Here is a 17,894-nt window from a genome sequence, read left to right on the forward strand (position 1 = left end):
TCAACATAGAAAACAACACAAATCTATGTTCTTGTTTCTGGTTTCTCCAAAGCAGTGTAGGCATGCATTTAAGAGTTACTTCTTGTCTATGTTGCAAGGTTTATAAATTTCCATTTAAAACAAAAATCTCGTTCAAAACATAGCAGTGGGTACTTATGCATATTAAATTGGGGTCTGGAGAAGAAGAAAAAACACTTTTTCCTTATATCCATGGTATTTCATTTCAAGCCTTGGTGTTCATCAAGCTTACCCTTCTTTTCAGTTTTCATTTCCTTGGAGTCAGCTAACACATTTACACCAAAGTCAACTAAATGTCTAACGAACAACCTCACCCAAGACGTCCACATCCAATTGCCCATCATACCCGTCCATGTAGTTTCCATATTTGCATAGAATCCAGAAGACTTTCTAATGAAATAATTTTCGTGTCTTCCTTTCTATTGCATTTATTCACTCATGTATATTCCCCATTTTGGTGGAATGAACCATTGATCAAGCTGATATAGGGACCTGGGAATTATCTTTGACTGTACTTTCTCCTTAACCTGTATGTTATGTATTTGTACTGTCTAGCTTCTGACAATTTTCTACATGCCTATGAATAAAATGGGTTTTTGAGAAAGAAAGAACTTTCTTTTTTTCCTCCTATGCCTCTTGGCACCATGAGGAGACATTAAACAATGACTGAAAACATTTACAGTAAAAAAAGTGGGGGTAAATTTGTCCACTACTCAAATTACATGTGCAAGGTGGTTTGAATATTGAAATGATGAGCTATTCAGTTCAAGAAAGTGCAGGTGTGAGTTAATGAGTTATTATGCGAGGAGATGTACTTTACACCTGTGTTTATTGAGATAGCAACGTTGCATGTTTGCCCTTGGTTCAGTGTGTTGGTTAACTAATCCCCTTGAGAGTTTTGGATGCCTATTACTACAGTTTGAATGTCTAATATTCTGAGCCTCCAGGTTTTATTTTTGGCTTGGAAACCACTCAATGCACCTCATTTGTTGGTGAATTTTTGGCTAATTAAGTTGGAGTCACATGGTTCTAACAATATGAAAGCATGAGCAGTTTTAAGCAAAGAGATACCACCTAATGACATGTCCTTCGAATCTGAAACTAGCCAGACTTGTTTTAAGAAGCAATTGAAACCAAGTCCCCTCCCAGTGATTTGTTTTATTTATTGAAATCTAGAAATATATTTTTCACCAAGTCATGCAATGCATCACTGGCAAGCCAAATGGAACACGTTGCAGCTCTAAGCTAAAGCCTTCTTAAGAGTTTCAGACAATTTTTTTTCCAAGCTGAGAGATGATGGAGATAAAAAGTAATGAGCCAACTTATTCAGATCAAGCAAAGTCTCAACATGTCCAGTAATAGTAATTTCATTTGGAGATCTTTCTTCTTTGTCTATTGTAAATAAGAAAGACTTTCCCAAGTTCTCCTTTTCCTGACTACTTACTCTACAGAAGCCTTTCAAAAACTGACCTGACAGATAAGCAGAAAGTGTCCAAGTGTCAACTTTTGCTTATCATGACAATATAATTAGGCCCTTGTCATTTGAGAGCAACAGGAGAACATGCCTGGGTGATGGGATTGAGATGAATTAACTGTTTATGGTGTGCCTGATGTCTATGTGTGCTGAGTGCCTCTTTCAGATATCTTGGTCAATTCCCTAGGAAATGGGCCAGAACATCATACGTTTTCATCCTACTACATTTAATAAATTTTTCGGAGTTTCTTACTGTCTAGAATCAGACCAGAAAGCCCAATAGCATTACTTAGCAATCAGGACTTTTTTCTCTTTCAGGTTTTTATATGTTTATTTTCTTAGGTGGAGCTCATTCTAAGGTGAGTAAATAGTGAGCTATACTATTTAACTTCTTGTATTAGAAAATGAGGTATGCCAGTAGCCTCCCTCTCCCTCCTTTGCCTTCAGTGGATGTAAAATATGCCCCAAGAATCTAAGAATGGAAGCTGCCTTTATTACAGCAGCACCTGGAAGCAGAGAAATCATTACACACGGTGTCAATGTTGCCATTAGAAATCTTACTCTTCGGGTGTTTAATGACAGTCCCTGAAAGTTTGCTTCTGGCAAAAACCTGACCCCCAAAGTCTTCAGCTGGGAAACAGATTATAAAAACGAATTTTCAAACAACCTGTCCAGCTGTGCTTTTTGGTTATCTTTATAAACTGAAAAGCAGCTTCTATGACAGGATTCAATTCCATTAGAGATTATGCTATAAATAATACTGCTGAATTATTTTCAATATTCAATTTAAAATAATGGCTCAGTAACCCAGTGACTTTTAGAAAATAGAACTCTGCACAAGAAAAATTCTACCTGATCAGAAATTAGGTATGCATGTGTACCAGGTACCTCACAGAGAGAATACCTTGGGGTCATGTATTTACTCAAAAGCCACATTTTGTACATGTACCATATCCTTCCCTTACAAAATAATAAAATCCTTTTACCTTAGCAGTAAAGAAAATTGAGATACCAATTGATAGGATGACTTATTTCAATCCCTCAGCCAGTGAGCCAAAGAACCAGAAACCAGAGACATACCCCTAAAGTGGCTGATTTTGTAAGTAGGGCAGATATATCCATATACATTCTCTTTCTATGCTCTCCTGGCTTGTAAGAACTCCCTGAAGTCCATTTCTATCTATAAACTCTCATCCTCTAGAAAGACTTCTCACTTGCATTTGACATTCTGCACAGTCTTCCCAAATAAAAGTTTTCTCAAACTGCACTTGTATATTTCCAACAGCAGAGAATCAAACTTCTGGGTAATAGAAATGCCAACCTTCATTTACATGTCTAAAAGCCACTTGTTTCCATAAAACTAGGTTCTTCTATGTGACTATTGAACATTCGCAGGTGCAATTTCCAAGTGACTGAGATGAGGCGGCTGCAAATGTGGCCCTTGAAGTAAAAGATAATCAAAATAAATCAAATGATCATCATCAAATTAGTAGAACTGAACGTGAAAGCAGAAGATGTGGTAATGAGCAAGCCCCCCTCAAACTGAAGTGTTCATAATGAATCTTATAAGAAGCTGAATTGAAAATGATAATGAACACGGTACAAACTGTCTTTAAAAGCTTGATCCTTTTTGTTTGCCTATCACTGTGCATCTGGCATAAGAGGGTCCCAAGTGTCCTAGCCTAGAGGCTGCACTGTCTTTGAGCCTCTTTCCCTTCTGATCTGTCACCAAGTTAAGCAGTTTCCTTTGTGGAAATCCAGCATAGATTATTCCTTCCCTTGTACCATTTAGGCTTCTTTGTTTGCAAGCAATAAACACTGATTTGGGCTACTGTAATCAGAAAAGAATTTACTGGAGGGAAAGCATGCACAAAGGCAGCCCCAGGAATCAGTGTCAGCAATAAATAGGGGTTTTCAACAGGGCTTTACTGTTGGAAAGAACAGGTGCGAACGGTCATACATCCTTCTATGTCCCTCCTAAAGTATCACATCCTACGGAAAGAGTGTCTGATTGACCTCCCTTCCAATGTCCCTATTTTCTTTGGCAGGGGAAGAGGAGACACCTTGATCAACAAGACGGTACCTGATGGAGGAGGTGCAGTTCCCTGAGCAACATCAGGATGTTATTACAAGTGAATATGAGAATGGGTGCTGGGCAGCCCATATGTCTACCATATTCCTCTCAGCTAGGCTCTTGTTCCTCAGGTCTACATGTTTCTATTTTAACTTAATAATTAAGGAAATGAAATTGCATATTGATGTAATTTATGGTATGTTCTTTTGTTAATGTATGAATCTGCCCTGGAATATCCTGACCAATGGACATATGCAATCTTTCAGTATCTTTGCAGTCACAGGGCACTCATTATCTTATAAAGCAGTCTGTTATTCAGATTTTGGAATTTTTTTCCTCTTGTTGAGCTAAAATCATTCATTCCATTGCTCAAAAGATAGCGAGTGCCCAGAATGCTTCAGCCATACTTCTGGTGCTGATATAGCCCTGGCAGACCTGGTAATCTGATGCAACTTTGACCAATCAATTCTAATTTTACACATCAGTTTTATTTCTAGATTTCAGAAGTACAGTGAGTAAATCCGATAGCCCAGTGAAGTCTGGGTGCACATAAACAAACAGTAGCCAGTTGGAACCTTAATGGAAGAAGTTTTGATTCATCATAATACCCTCAAATATAAAGTAGTTTAAAAAGTACTTAACATGAAATTTGTAGGTTGAATATGAAGACAACTATAAAAATTTACTGAGGGCCATAAAAAATAACTTGAATAAATGGAGAGACATAACATATTCCTGGGTGGGAAGACTCAACACTGTAAAAATACCACTTCTCAAATTAATCTAAAAATTTAATGCAACTGCAATCATAATCTCAGTTATTTTCTGCTTGAAACCTAACAGTTATTTTCAAGTCAATCTGGAATAATAAATATGTGAGTACAGCAAGGAAGCTCTTGAAAATGGGGAAGAGAGGGTGAGGGATTGATCTAGATATTAAAATGAACAATGAAGTTGAAATGATAAAAACAGTGAAGACCAAAATTTCATTGGTACAATAGAAAACCCAGAACATACATACACATATATGTACCTATAGACATGGACATTAGAAACACATAGGTTATGGTTGAAGGGTGTTAGTACATATGGAAGGTATCTTCCAGGAAGATAATCAAATCCTTGCTATATCCTGTACTACATATCAAAACAAATTCCAATTGGATTCCAATATAAGAACAAAACTATTAAAAGCATGCATTATCATTGATAAACACTTAGGCTTTCTATGCAAAAATTAATAAAATCTTGGGCTTTCTAAGGAGGAGATAAAATTAACCACATAAAGTTGAAAATGTCCATACTATCCTTTTCCCTTACTAAGCCAACAAAATATAACATATTTAAGAGATAAAACCACAAATTGGAGAATATTCATAGCTTACATGACAGTCAAAAGGTTAATATTTTGAATAAATAAAAAGTTCCAAAAATTCAAAGTGACAAACATAAGCATCTCAGTAGGAAAAAGGACTAAGGGCAGAAACAGGTAGTTCACCAAAGGAGAGATATAAATTGCCAATGACATGGGACTAAAATACTTCCCTCAGTACAAATATAATAAATGTAAATCACAATGAAATGGAAATTGATTATCATATTAGCAGGGATGAGTAAAATTTAGGGTGGTAAAGATGTGAGTAAATGAGTTCTCTTTCACTGTTTATGGAAGTATAAAGGGTTACAAATTTTCTGAGGGATAATTTGGGTGAATTTTCCAAGACATTGAAATGTTAGCTTTCTTATTAACCCAGCAATAGAAAGGCATACATCAATCTATAAGGATTACCATTGTAATCATATTAATAATATTGAAAACTATAAACAATTAGAGGGAGGGTAGAATAAATTAAGGCAAGTTGATATGATATCATATTAGGCAGCCATTAAATAATACAGAAGAATAATGTCATGAAAAACAGTTACTATAAATTCTTGAGTGAAAAAAGTAAGTTACTTCAAATTTAAAAAGTATAATTACATTCATGTGTGCATGTTTATATTTAATTAAGTGTATGTATATACATATAATCAGATGTACTCAGACAAATATTAACAATAGTTATTAATAGTAAGAAAACAGGTAATTCTAATTTTATTTCCTTCTGTGAATTTACACTTCCTAAATTTTCTATAATGGTTATATGTTACTTTGGTTGTAAGAAAAAATAAAAAATATGTTTCTAAAAACAGATGTACTTTGTCTAAAGCAACAGAAATCCCTTTTTCAAATGAAATCTTATGTGAAAACCCAATTCATGGCACCAATAAAAGGGATAGTATAGGGGTGGGAAGCCTAGAGCCCTGTTCACTTGGTGGGCATCCTTGAGCACAACTTTGAAATGTCAGGGCTGGGGGAATTTGTTCATGAAATTGTTCATGAAACCCTGACAGGCTCCATGGTTGCTGGTTACCTCCATAGTTACTCATAAGCTGTTTAATAGCTTAGTCCACTTAGTTCTTTATATTCATTGCCATACATTCATTTGTTAAGCACTTTTTAAAAAGTTTTCTAGATTTTAGCTTTGCACTATCTAGTTTAGCTGTGGATTAGAGCTAAAAGGATTTTATCATTATCAGAGATGCCCATAGATAATTTTGATTTGGTGCTACTCCCTCAGATTTCTTTGAAGGTTAATATGAGAGATGACTTCATGAAGAGTGTATCTCCATCTTCCCTAAAACTATTATTAAATATATTGCCCATTACAGTGTTCAAAGGTCCCTTATACAAGGATACATGTGATAAATTCCCCTAAAATTTTAGTACCAAAAAAGAAGTTTGCCCATTTTTATAAATAAGTATGATTTCCTTTTATAATACTGTATTATTCCTATATAACTCATCATGTTTCCCTTTTGACTTTGGCTGCCAGAAAGCTCAGAGCTATATTTATTGCCAAACCACAGCAATGAACAGCTGTCTAATTTTGCAGAAAAACTATCCCAAAGCACTTGAGTATTTACTCAACTAAATGGTCCCATGATATGTATGGCTCATGTTATGAGTTGTCTCAAATCCAATTTGGAAATAGGCAAGGATTAAATAATAAACAAACAAACACAAGTAATTTAGACAAAGCAGGCTTGGTATTTGGCAGTAGAATAGGCTTACACCTAGAGTTTGGTTTGTATCAAATGCCTAAAGGGCACATTGCTTAATCTGAAGTACTGCTCTGGAGTGAGTGTGCGCTTGGGTGCAGCCATGGACTTTTGGTCTTTCTGCTACTGAGGCCCACACCTATATTCACCCATCCCATGAAGCTTACTCCCTAGAGGAGGTCTGCATGGCATCCAATAAGGATATCAGGTTGAAAAGGGTGGCAAAAGAGCAAGGTACAGATAAACTAGCAATTTACACATGGACTGTAATCTTTAAATAGTTAATAAAACAAGATCTTGCTGAAATGGACCAGGAAATAGAAAGAATTTTAACACATAAAAATAAACAATTTTTAGGTATTGGGGTGTGTGTGTGTGTGTGTGTGTGTGTTTATTATAATGTTCAAAGATAGACTAAAAAATATCAGGTGAGTTAAGATACTTCTTTACCTTTCTAGAAGGTCAAATATGTATTCTTATTGTTAACATTACCTACATTATTTTACAAATGTTGAGTGCTGAAAAGGCATAGAATCTGGAGGAAAGGGAACCAAAATTATTTTGAATGGCTGATACAATTTTTTTTACCTTCATTATTTCATTTAAGGGACAGTTCTTTTTCTCTGGAATGATTAAGCTCTTCAGCAACCTCCCTAATAACAAGGGAAGGAACTAACATTAACAGACATTGTATTGCAATGATTTGGATACAAGTTCCCCTTAGGGTGCACTCTGGTAATGTAGCCTTAATATAGTATCCTAAGAACTGGCAGGAAGCTTTCCGCATCAGCAACAGATGCCTTCAAGGCCTGTGGGAATAGCTTGATCCCTGTGACTCTGCAGTAGGACAGGTTATCATTACAAGAAAGATTTGCCATGGTTTTCACAGGAGGGCCAAAACCAGTCTATGAGCAAGTGGACCAGGCAGGCTCCTGAGACCCCAAGTATCTTCCTCCTCATGAGGGCTTGCCTGATAGTCCATAGACATAGTTTCATTCAAGACAGCAATGCTTGGCTCTCAAGAGCCCAGCTCTGGAATCAGATCTCCTAGTTTTAAATCCCAGCTCCACAACTTACTGTTGGCTTAGTGTCCTGGGTGTAGGCCCTAACTTTGAGTCTTTCTGTGAATTAATAAGAACGTCCATGAAATGCGGTTATCTAGCACTTGGCTCATGGTACACCTTCAATATCTGTCAACTTCTATTATTATTATTTAGACTTAAAGGACCACCTAACAAAATGCAAATACCCAGAGAATCATGCCTCATTACCAGTTAATACTTGGGGGACAGGGGAGGTGAGTCTCACACTTGAATGTCAATTAAGATGACAGTAGCCAGCAGCAAGGGATCCAGGATTGAAACCTGGGAGAAGCAGGGAACTAGGCCAAAGGAAAGAAACAGCTTTGACATTTTGCTCAGAGCCACAGTGATTCTTCTACACAGAAAAGCACCCAATCGTTGCAGCTATCCAAGCACAAATCCTCGCTGTTGCAGAAAGGCAATCTAATTGCTGAATCCAGATTACAGGATCCATGGCCCTTGGGACATTAGGGACTGCCCCTTTCTCTATTAACTGCTCCACCTCAGAGATTCTATATATAGACTTTCTATGGTAAGAGATTTTAAACTGTGGCACCGCCACATTAGCTCTTTGTTTTTTGTATGCAAGGATTCTCAACACTGATGTGTATGGAAACGTGCGCACCCCAGAGAGGCTGCTTCCAAGGGTACTTGCCATGAGCAGCCAACGGAAAACCACCACCCTTTTCTGCGAGGCAGCTGTGTGTCCCTTTGCACCCAGAGTAGACTGCCATTTGTAAAGTCATCCATCACCTCTATATATCAGCCATTTGTTGATTTTAACACCCCCTCCTAACCGCAAAGAGAGAAGAGGAAATGTCATTTTGGAGACTTTCCGTTAAGCTGTTGTGTACAAAATGGATAAGTGATTATTTTTTTTCTCCTCAGGGTACCCAGGAAAGGCTGATTCAGACACAGACCCCTATACGAGAGAGTCCATTTCACGTCCTGCTGCGTCAGGAAGGGGTCGTTCTGGGAGCACACACACGGCACACACGGCTCACACGTCCACGTGTGCCGCGCCCAGTGAAGCACTGACCTGTCAGGCCGGCAGCCTCTGCAGACAGGAAGGCGCTCCAAGACAGGAGGAAAAACAGGCCGGTTTCCAGCATAGGGAACTCACAGAGTTTGGTAAATTTGGTCAAGTGACAAAGACATGTTAAGGAAAACAACAAATGCTTTTACAGCTAAATCTCCTCCTTGGCTGAGGAAACCTAACCTGGTTGAGACAGTTCTAGAGTAAGAGAACTGATTTCAGACCTGACTGGGAGGCTATACCTTTTGTTGAGATGGCTTTGAAGGCCAGCATGAATTCCATGCTCCGTTGGGAGCTGAACACTCCAGTAAAAATGCAAACCTGTGTTCAGATTTTAAAAAGGTGTCTTAGTAAGAAGATAAAATCAGCTAAGTGTGGGTACAAAACCTCTTGAATTTGGCGTTGGCCCTTGGGGCATGCCCCTCAGGGAATGATGGCAGCAGATCAGGGAAAACAAAACCATGGACAGCGAGGCTAGGTGACGTGCTGCAAGTGCGTCAGCATCAAACGAGGCCACTGCTCCCTGGGGAGTGAGAGTCTGTGGACAGATCACCTTAAAATCTCCTCTCTTGGGGATGGAAATAGGATCAGGAGGAACGTTTATGTTCAGTGATAGGGAAACTACCCACGCCATCTTAGTATAAGTAGGATAGAGGAACAGGTATATTATTTCTAGGTCAGGCAAGCAGCCCTTTGGCAGGCAATGGTTCATTTTGGCTGGGATGACACTTGGTCAATAGCCTATAAACTGCACATAGAGCAAGGGCAGAGTGATCCAAATCATGCAGAGAATGGGTTATGGGAAGATGATTAGGAATATGTAATCGATGGAAAATGGTTACATTGCAACTGTGCCCACAGTTATGCAAAAAAAAAAAAAAAAAGAAAGAAAGAAAGAAAGAAAGAAAGAAAGAAAGAAAGAATGAAAATGCCCTGACAAATAAGGAGATGGTATGTTGCATTTTTATGCTTCAGGACAAAAATCTAAAGAGATTCTACATTAAGAAATGTTTAGCAGTAGGGCAGGGAAGCAAAAAGCTGATCCCTGGGGAAGATCCAGGTCTGAGTCTTGGCTCTGCTAGTCACTGGCTGTGTGATTTCTGAGCAATATATTAACCTCTCTGAGCCTCATTTCTATCCTATGTGAATTGTCAATGAGAAATGAGAATAATACCTACTCACCCAAGTACGGAGAGTAAAATGAGATGAAGTATCTGTAAAATGTTTTGCAAAATTTTAGAAAGCACAAAATGCCAAGAAGCAGAATGACATCAAGGTTGGGAATGTAGCCTCTGGAAGCCAATCCTACTTCTCCGTATCAGCTTCAACGTGTCCCTTGACCAATTCGTGCCTTGGTTTCCCCGTCTGAAAATGGAGGTAATCATGCAACCTACCTCCTAGGTATATGCACCAGTTATTATGTGTTAAGCACTCAAAAGAGTACCAGATATGCCACAAGGAATATGTACACTTTTCTATTAATGTGATTTAAGTTAATTTGTTTTGGAATACATCTTTCTCGGACATTGATTCAGTAAGCATCTGGAAACAATTCTTTATCTGGGAGAAAATATAGGGTGCCCTTTGACCCTTTCAGCATTCCCTCTTATTACTCGGAGGACAGGCTTTGCTTTTAGTGGGGTGTGTTCCTCTGAATTTCCTCTTTTAATTTGTTGTGGAGAAGGCTTAGGCCACTTTGAGTAACAGAATAGCAAGTGGACATAGGACATTCATCTCTTTCAACCTTCTCCAGAAAGTAGTTTAGTTTTGAGTCAAGATCCAAGCTAGCATAGAGTCCAGGGGCTTACACCCTGAGGAGTATCACCTCATTATGGACAAGGTATCAAGGCTCATTATGGTGGAGGGAAAGACTGTGCACCTGTCTCCTTCGCAGCCTGAGTTTGTGAGAGGCAGGTGCAGCGTGACAGATCCTCCCACTGAGACTGAGCCCTTGGCTCTTCTACCTCTCCACCATTTTTTCCAGGTCTGATCCAATCTCATGGCAGACTTCTAATCTCTAGGAGTTTTTCTTGCTTTTCCTACCAACTTGTTTACTTATGTGTCCATACATTCCCTTCACATCAAGCAGAAAAGTGTTCCAATTTCATCTTTTCCACCTAGAGCAGGCTCTGGAGCCAGAAAGTGTGGGTTTAAAATCCCAGCCCTGAAATGTCTCAGCTGTATGGCTTTAGACAAGTTGTTTAACCTTTATGTGTCAGTTTCTTTAGCTGTAAAATTGAGATAATAACAGTATCTTCCTTCCAGTGTTTTTAAAAAAGCTATATGAGAAAATCCATTAGTAAAATGCTAATGACAATGGCTGACAAATGGTAAAGTTCTTAACAAATGTTACACTAATAATAATTGTGTTGGCTATTACTGATATGTTGCCCAGAGTAGCTACTTAACCTTCTTGAGCCTCAGTTTCCTCATGTGTAGAGTGAGGATAATAATAATAGCCTATCTTACAGGGTTGATTCAAATGAGGAGATACACAAAGGCCTTAGCACATGCTAGACATTCATGAAATGTTGCTATCACCATTGCCATTACTTATGTAAAACATGTGGCCTCCATCATAATTCCACTTAATAATCAAGAGGCAATAAAGATCAAAAGTATGGTCTGTCTCTTGGTTTCAAGCTCTGGGTTTGAAGTTTGGCTCTTACACTTACAAGCTGTATGATGCTGGGTAATACCTTACCCTTTCTAAGCTTCAGTATTCAATAAAAATAATATCTGCATGATATGGTCATCGTCAGGGTCAATGAGGTATAGCGTGTAAAACAAATAGTAAAGGCCTTACGTATCATGAGTACTGATATTAATCATTAGATTATTAATCATTATTTTTATTAGAGATCAGCCCTGCCTTTTCTGAGTTACTTTATTTCTTTGTCAAAGGAGTTGACGCTCTCTAGGGTTTCCAGGACAAAATTGTGGAGTGGCCTTTGAATCTCTCCTCTTCCAATCATTAAATCCTAGAGATTCTTCTAAACATTATTCTCCTTTATGTTTCTTCCATAGTTCATCATCACAGTTTCTCTTGATTCTAATCCTTTTTTGACTCATCCTATGAACCAGTTCCTCATTTATTGTTTAAAAACAGGACTTTCAGCATGTCACTCTCTTGAGCAGAAACCTTCAGTAGCTAATTGCAGACTACAGACAAAAGCTCAGACTCCTTAGAATAACACTCCAAGAGACACCACAGGGTGAGTCCAATCACATGTGTATCCTCATCTTCCACTGCTTACCAGCCTGAGCCCTCTAGTCCTCTCAATCCCATCCCCACATTTTAATGAATGCTGGTTTTCTCCTGAATCACTTATCACATAGCCTTTATCTATATACTATCTATACTTCAGGCCAAGCCTACATCCCTGTCTGCATGTAAATATTGCTTTTCACATTATTTTTTAGAATTATAAGGCTGGTCAAGAGTCTATTGGACTATTTCAGAAACAATGAGCTCATCCACATTTGAATTTTTGAGTCCTAATAAGTTGGATAGAACTCTTATTGTAAAACTTGTCTTTCCAAGTTTGTTACTAATTGAAGGCAGAACCCATATTTTATTCATCTTCTGACTCATGTTAGAAAGCCTTAGTAGAAACTAGCTTTTTAGCAGCTGCTCTGTGAATAGAGATTCACTGGGTCAGTCCCCATGAAAAAGTACCCAATGTGTTGCTTTCTTTGCTAGATCCCTGACATATCTTGCACCCTTCTTCTTTCTCTATTCCCCAAGGTCTTTGGTCCTTGATCTTTTGTTCTGCCTCTTTTTATGGCCTCTGTTAAGCCCTCACACTTGACACTGGCTTTCTGGCTTTCTTCCTCAACTCTGACTTACTTTTGCTCCATCCAACTGCTCTGACTGAACAGCTCACTAGACCAGCTTCATTCCCTGGCTCAAATTCTCTAGGAACTCTGCCCATTCTCCCACTGCACTGTTGCAAAAGAGGGAATGAGATGACACAACTGCCCAGATATGGCAAACATGTCATTTCTGCCCTGCTTGCACATCCCTTTCTATAAAATCACTAAGGACATTTGTTTAAACCCACAGTGATCTTTGAGTTGGCCAGTCCTATGAGCTAGTGGTTGAAAGAAGTTTGAAAAGGAAGAAGAGAATACCCAGTTAATCACTCCCAGTCAATCCTGTCTTATTCCTGACCTTGGATCTTCAGTTCTTCCTCTTGATCCTAATATAGGCAATCCTGATGTCCCATGCTCACCTATTTTCCTACATGGCAGTTTTTTAAGACTGTTGCTATCTTGGGGTCAGATAGTATCAATAGTGCTAGAATAGGCCTTGGACAAAAAAAGATCCTGGTCCCCTCTGCCGTTGCTACCAATCTATGCCTCAAGGATGACTCAGAACTAAGATGGCTCCAGTGGCATTGTATCACACTTGAACTAGACTGTCTAGCCACTTCTTTCTTGGCCTGGAGGTTGTGCATCCTCAGATACATTCCACATTGATGCTCTTAACAGTCCCCAGCTTTCCACGCACACATACAAAGGATATCAGTGCGGTGACAACAGCATATGCAGACCCCATTGCAAATGAGCCGGCGAAGATCCCCAGGAAATTCCCCACGGACTGGAAGAATGCTGCAGCATCAAATGCGTTTGGATTCTCCTTGGGGCTGTAAATGGATATAGAACTGGAAAGAAAAGAGGGCGAATGTTAGTCAGTGACTTCTCTCTTATAGCCCAAATACCAGAAGTCAGAAGTTAGCACCCACATTTGAGGAGGGTATCTTCTCCTGTGAGGTTAGGTCCTGGTTGGAAGAGTTCAAGAGAAACAGATGAGGACAGGGAGAGGTAGAGAAAGTAGAGAGATTTTCCTTTCCTTACAGCCCAATCCCATGGTATCCATATATTGCTGCCAGTCAGTAAACATTTTTATATTGGAAGGGTCATAAAGAATATTGTTTCTGAGCAAACTAGGCATTAAAACATGGTAGGTGTATAAGGAATCTGCTGAGGAGATAGATAACTGTGAATTATTTAGTGGCCATATGTCTTCAGTGCTGTTATATATTCACAAATGCTCCTGATAAAAAGTGCACTTTTATGGCCTGTGCACAAATGGGCAATACAAATCACAGCGTGCACAAAATATTCTGCTGTGATCTTGTCATAAACCACAAAGCATTCCTCCTCTCCAGTGTAACCCTTCAGAAACAGAGCCTAGACGATGCTTAGAACATCACAGTATTAACCCCTGGGGAGAGCCAAACCCTCATTTTCCCACCGAAACAAATGGCAGCAGCTGCCCAAGGTCATGTTTTATACCCCAATTCTGGTGGCTGTCAACAGATTTATTTCCATACAGAAAAATCAATCCGCCAATAGGCAGTCTGTTCACTTAAACATTTTTGAGTACACCACATTTGCTTTTTTTTTTTTTTTTTTTTTCAGCCAGGGCCTCAAATCCCAGAGCATTAATATGAAGGACAAGGTACATCCTATTTTAGGAAATATGAACTCCATGTTGTAGCATTAAAATGAACAGATGTGCTAGAACCAGTAGCTGTGGGGAGACAAATGAAGTAACATTTTATTTTTTTAAAATAGTTTTTATTTTAATTATGAGGTCTTTAAGACTAATCAGGAAAATCAAGAGTTTTATAATAGGTTCTGGAAGGGACTTTGTAGCAGTATAGAGAGCAATAAGTATACTAGACACACTGATGAGATTAGATTGGATTTTACAGAAATGTAACTGAATCTTTCATGGTTTGAATGATTACAGCATGTTAACTATCTGATTTGACTTTCTGTATCTAGAGACTAGTTATGGGGGTTGGGGAGATTCCAGTTATTCTATAGGAAGATGTGTGGCTTAAAAAAGGTAGTTTTCAATGCTCTTAGTTTTTCCCTGGATGTCTTTAAACCCCTAAAGTAGGCCAAACACTTCTACTTTGATCATGTAATTGGATAAGGAAGATGAATGTGGATCTCAAATGGAGCCCTTGAAATGTATGTGAGAAAAGGATTGCCTTTGAAGTGTTTTCTTTTTGTAAAGTATTGTGTTTTGCAGAAAAAAATGAAAAAGCAAACCCATACTTAGGTCCTTTGTATCTGACAGTCCTGAGAATGGGTGTATAACCCCATGGCCATTATGAAAGTTGGTGCCCAACTCTGCAAAGCTTGATGTGTGAGTTGACATTCACCAGCATATTTCTTCATTCCAAAGAAGGAACGTCATGATAAGAAAACATTCTATTTGCATTCTGCTTTTCAAAAAAAAGAGTTTTGCATAGTAACACAGCTCTGTGAATAACACTGTTAATTCCTGAGGCTACCAATAGATCTGATCCATAGAACTGGTACCTCTTCATCCCTATTTCTACCTCCACCCTCCAGAAAGTATTTTCTCTGTCCTTACACTTCTTGACCTTGGAGTGCCATTATCACATCATTTGGCCATATCATTATGTAATGTTACTTCCATTATTAATGTAATGTTTTTCTTTAAATCAACTCATTTTTATTCAAACACAAGAGCTTTTATTAAAGAATGTTTTCGAAGTCAGCTTGGATGTGCTAATTTTCTTTCTTCTTAATACCTATGAGATTATGTAACTATTACATTTGATGAAAAGTTCACCTGTGTGTCACCTACAATCATCTGGGTAGCCCCCCTAATTCTCAGTCTGCATTCTGGGAGACATTCTCTTCCTGGGCTCTGATCCCCACCAAGGAGGGTATAGGCAAACTTCATATATTTCTTCTCTGATGTTTAATTTAACTTAAGGGAAAAGCTTAACTTCCCTTGACTTATGAAGACTTGTCTGTTGAATATACTGCCCCTAAAGCTCTGCAGGATGTAAGCACTGGGAACCCACTAAGGACCTGGTGGTGCATTAGCTGTAGGGTGTCAGGGGCAGGCAGGAAAGGGCATAGAGAAGAGAAGCAGAATTTGAGTCAACAAACATTTGGTTGAACATATACAAGACGAATCTAGGCACAGGATGTAGATGATAACTAGCTCTAGTCATGGCATTGTATGATTTTTTGAGAGATATGTAACATTTAATGGTGCAAATGAGGCAAGAGTCATTATTTTAGATGAGAGGAGATGGCATTTGAGGAAGGAAGCAAATCAACAGTGATGGGAAGAGGGTACTTCAGGCAGTAGAAAGAGTGTAAGCAAAGGCAAGAAGGCAGATGAGTTGAGGACACTTCAAAGCAGAACTACATAGTTATGGCTGGAACACAGGGACCATGTATGTGGGCACCTATGGAGGTAGAGATAGGTAGATGGTGTCACTTAGCTTTAAATTTCACGTTAAACATATGCAAAAGTCCTCACATTTACATAACATTTTGTTCCCTTTAGGCCTGCATTAAACTTCATCTGATCCTATAACATTTTTTTCCAGGTAAACAGGGCAGGTATTTTTATCCCTCTTTATCTATCTTTTCTTTTTTTATAAAACAAAGAAACTAAGAGTCAGAGAACTTAAGATCATAGAGCTATGGAGTTCAAAATGCAGATTTTTTGTTTCTTCCTTCAGAAAGTGATCTTGTTGGGAGGAGAACAGGAAAAACAGGAACCCAAATCAGGCTGACTGAGTAAGTGCTGTGCCAATTGTAAATGGAGAAGTCCAGGTACCGGAACCTTTAATTTCATCCCTGGATGGAACATGGGCAGCACCTTCCTGTGTGCAAGGATAGAGCAGATTGGACTGTATGGGGTGACAGCACCCTCTTCCTCATCTCATTGGGTGGCAAGACTTGGGGCTTCTCATGGGAATCTGCTTTCAGGCCTGGCTCCTGGACTTGAGCTTTGCTGGGCCTGGTCTGGGTCTTGGTCCTCTTTGTATGCCTAGGACACAGACTGGTACCTGGCACGTGGCAGGCCAAATAAAGGTGAATGAAATAAAGGCAGGATGACTGGAAAGTAGAAAGGAAAGAAGGAGGTCTGCAAAAGCTAGTCTGGAAATGAATTATCATCTACAAGATTTCCTTTATTAAGCAATGACTATATATTTACACTGTGGGGGCTTTTAAGTTCATCAACCCAAACTGAAGGTGATACTTGAAACTCTTGAGCTTTGGAGATCTGACCCTTATTGGCTCCATGGCCTTGGGCAAGTTATTTCATCATGCTCAGCCTCAGTTTCAAAGTCTGTAAAATGGAAATATTAATAGTACTTATCTCCCAGAAATGCATGAGGATATGAGGTACATTTAAAACCTGTATATTTATCTTGTGGACTGTAGGGCCATTCATTGAGTGCTGATTATGTGCATGAAAAATAAATACTCACTGAATGCTGACGATCATCACCACCATCATCACCATTCTGCTAAGAACTTCCACAAACCTCACAATGACAGAACAGAGTGCAGTGGCTGAGCCAGGCCCCAGCTCCAAATACACAGAAATTGGGTGTGGCTCCCCTTCTGGCACACCAGACTTCCCGGTCACTGCAAGGAACTAGTCACTTTTGCATGGGAACAGAAGGATCTCAGGGAGGACATGGCCATTGAAGTGAGGCTAAACAACTGTTCTGTTCATTGCAGAGCTCTTCACTCCATGGATCCACAAAGAAAGGGACATCCTCGGCAGTCTGGGTAGGGATCTGTCTCAGGACAAGAACAGGTGAGGAGCCTGAGCTTAAGTTGCATCAGCCCTAGTTAAGTGGCACCCCTACTGGATGTTCTGTAGGCAAAGCCCCCTGGCTTCTGGTGAGGGGTGCGGTAAAGAGAGCAGGTAAGAAAAGTAGGGGAGGTTGCATCTCTCCTGATTGCCAGGATTTTAGGAAGTTCTTCCTCTGGGCTCTAAATCCTGGTGAGGGAGGCATCTCTTTGGGCTCTGGTTTTCAGCTACAACACTAAGCCTATGGATTGTAGGGCAGAAGCTGCAGAAGGTGCTTTCTGGAAACAAACAAGGGTTTGAGTAGCATATGTAGACCTTTCCAACTTCAACCCAAGAGAGGAAGCAATAGCATGTTCCAGCAGTTTCAGCCCTTTGGACTTAAAAAGAAAACATTTCCTCCCCTGCACTGAGGGACATGCTTGGACCATTTGTAGATGCAAACATTGGAAAGGAGAGAGGAGAAGAAGAAGAATTAGACTTCTGCTAACCTG

General features: G+C 39.2%; 1 protein-coding gene across 7 annotated transcripts in view; it reads right to left on the minus strand.

Moving 5' to 3' along the window:
- Positions 1 to 17,894, minus strand: part of SLC9A9 (solute carrier family 9 member A9) — a 661,514-nt gene that overhangs the window by 281,736 nt on the left and 361,884 nt on the right. For all 7 annotated transcript variants that reach the window (XM_087870270.1, XM_045813403.2, XM_087870269.1 and 4 more), the window contains 2 exons: positions 13,315 to 13,453; positions 8,790 to 8,895 (listed from right to left, as the gene is read on the minus strand). In XM_087870270.1, the coding sequence (XP_087726396.1) occupies positions 8,790 to 8,895; positions 13,315 to 13,453 (245 nt within the window). The remainder of the gene's footprint in view (positions 1 to 8,789; positions 8,896 to 13,314; positions 13,454 to 17,894) is intronic.

Source organism: Ursus americanus, chromosome 20 (genome assembly GCF_024610735.1).
Source record: "Ursus americanus isolate L20-20 chromosome 20, mUrsAme1.1.p, whole genome shotgun sequence".
NCBI classification, from domain to species: Eukaryota; Metazoa; Chordata; class Mammalia; order Carnivora; family Ursidae; genus Ursus; species Ursus americanus.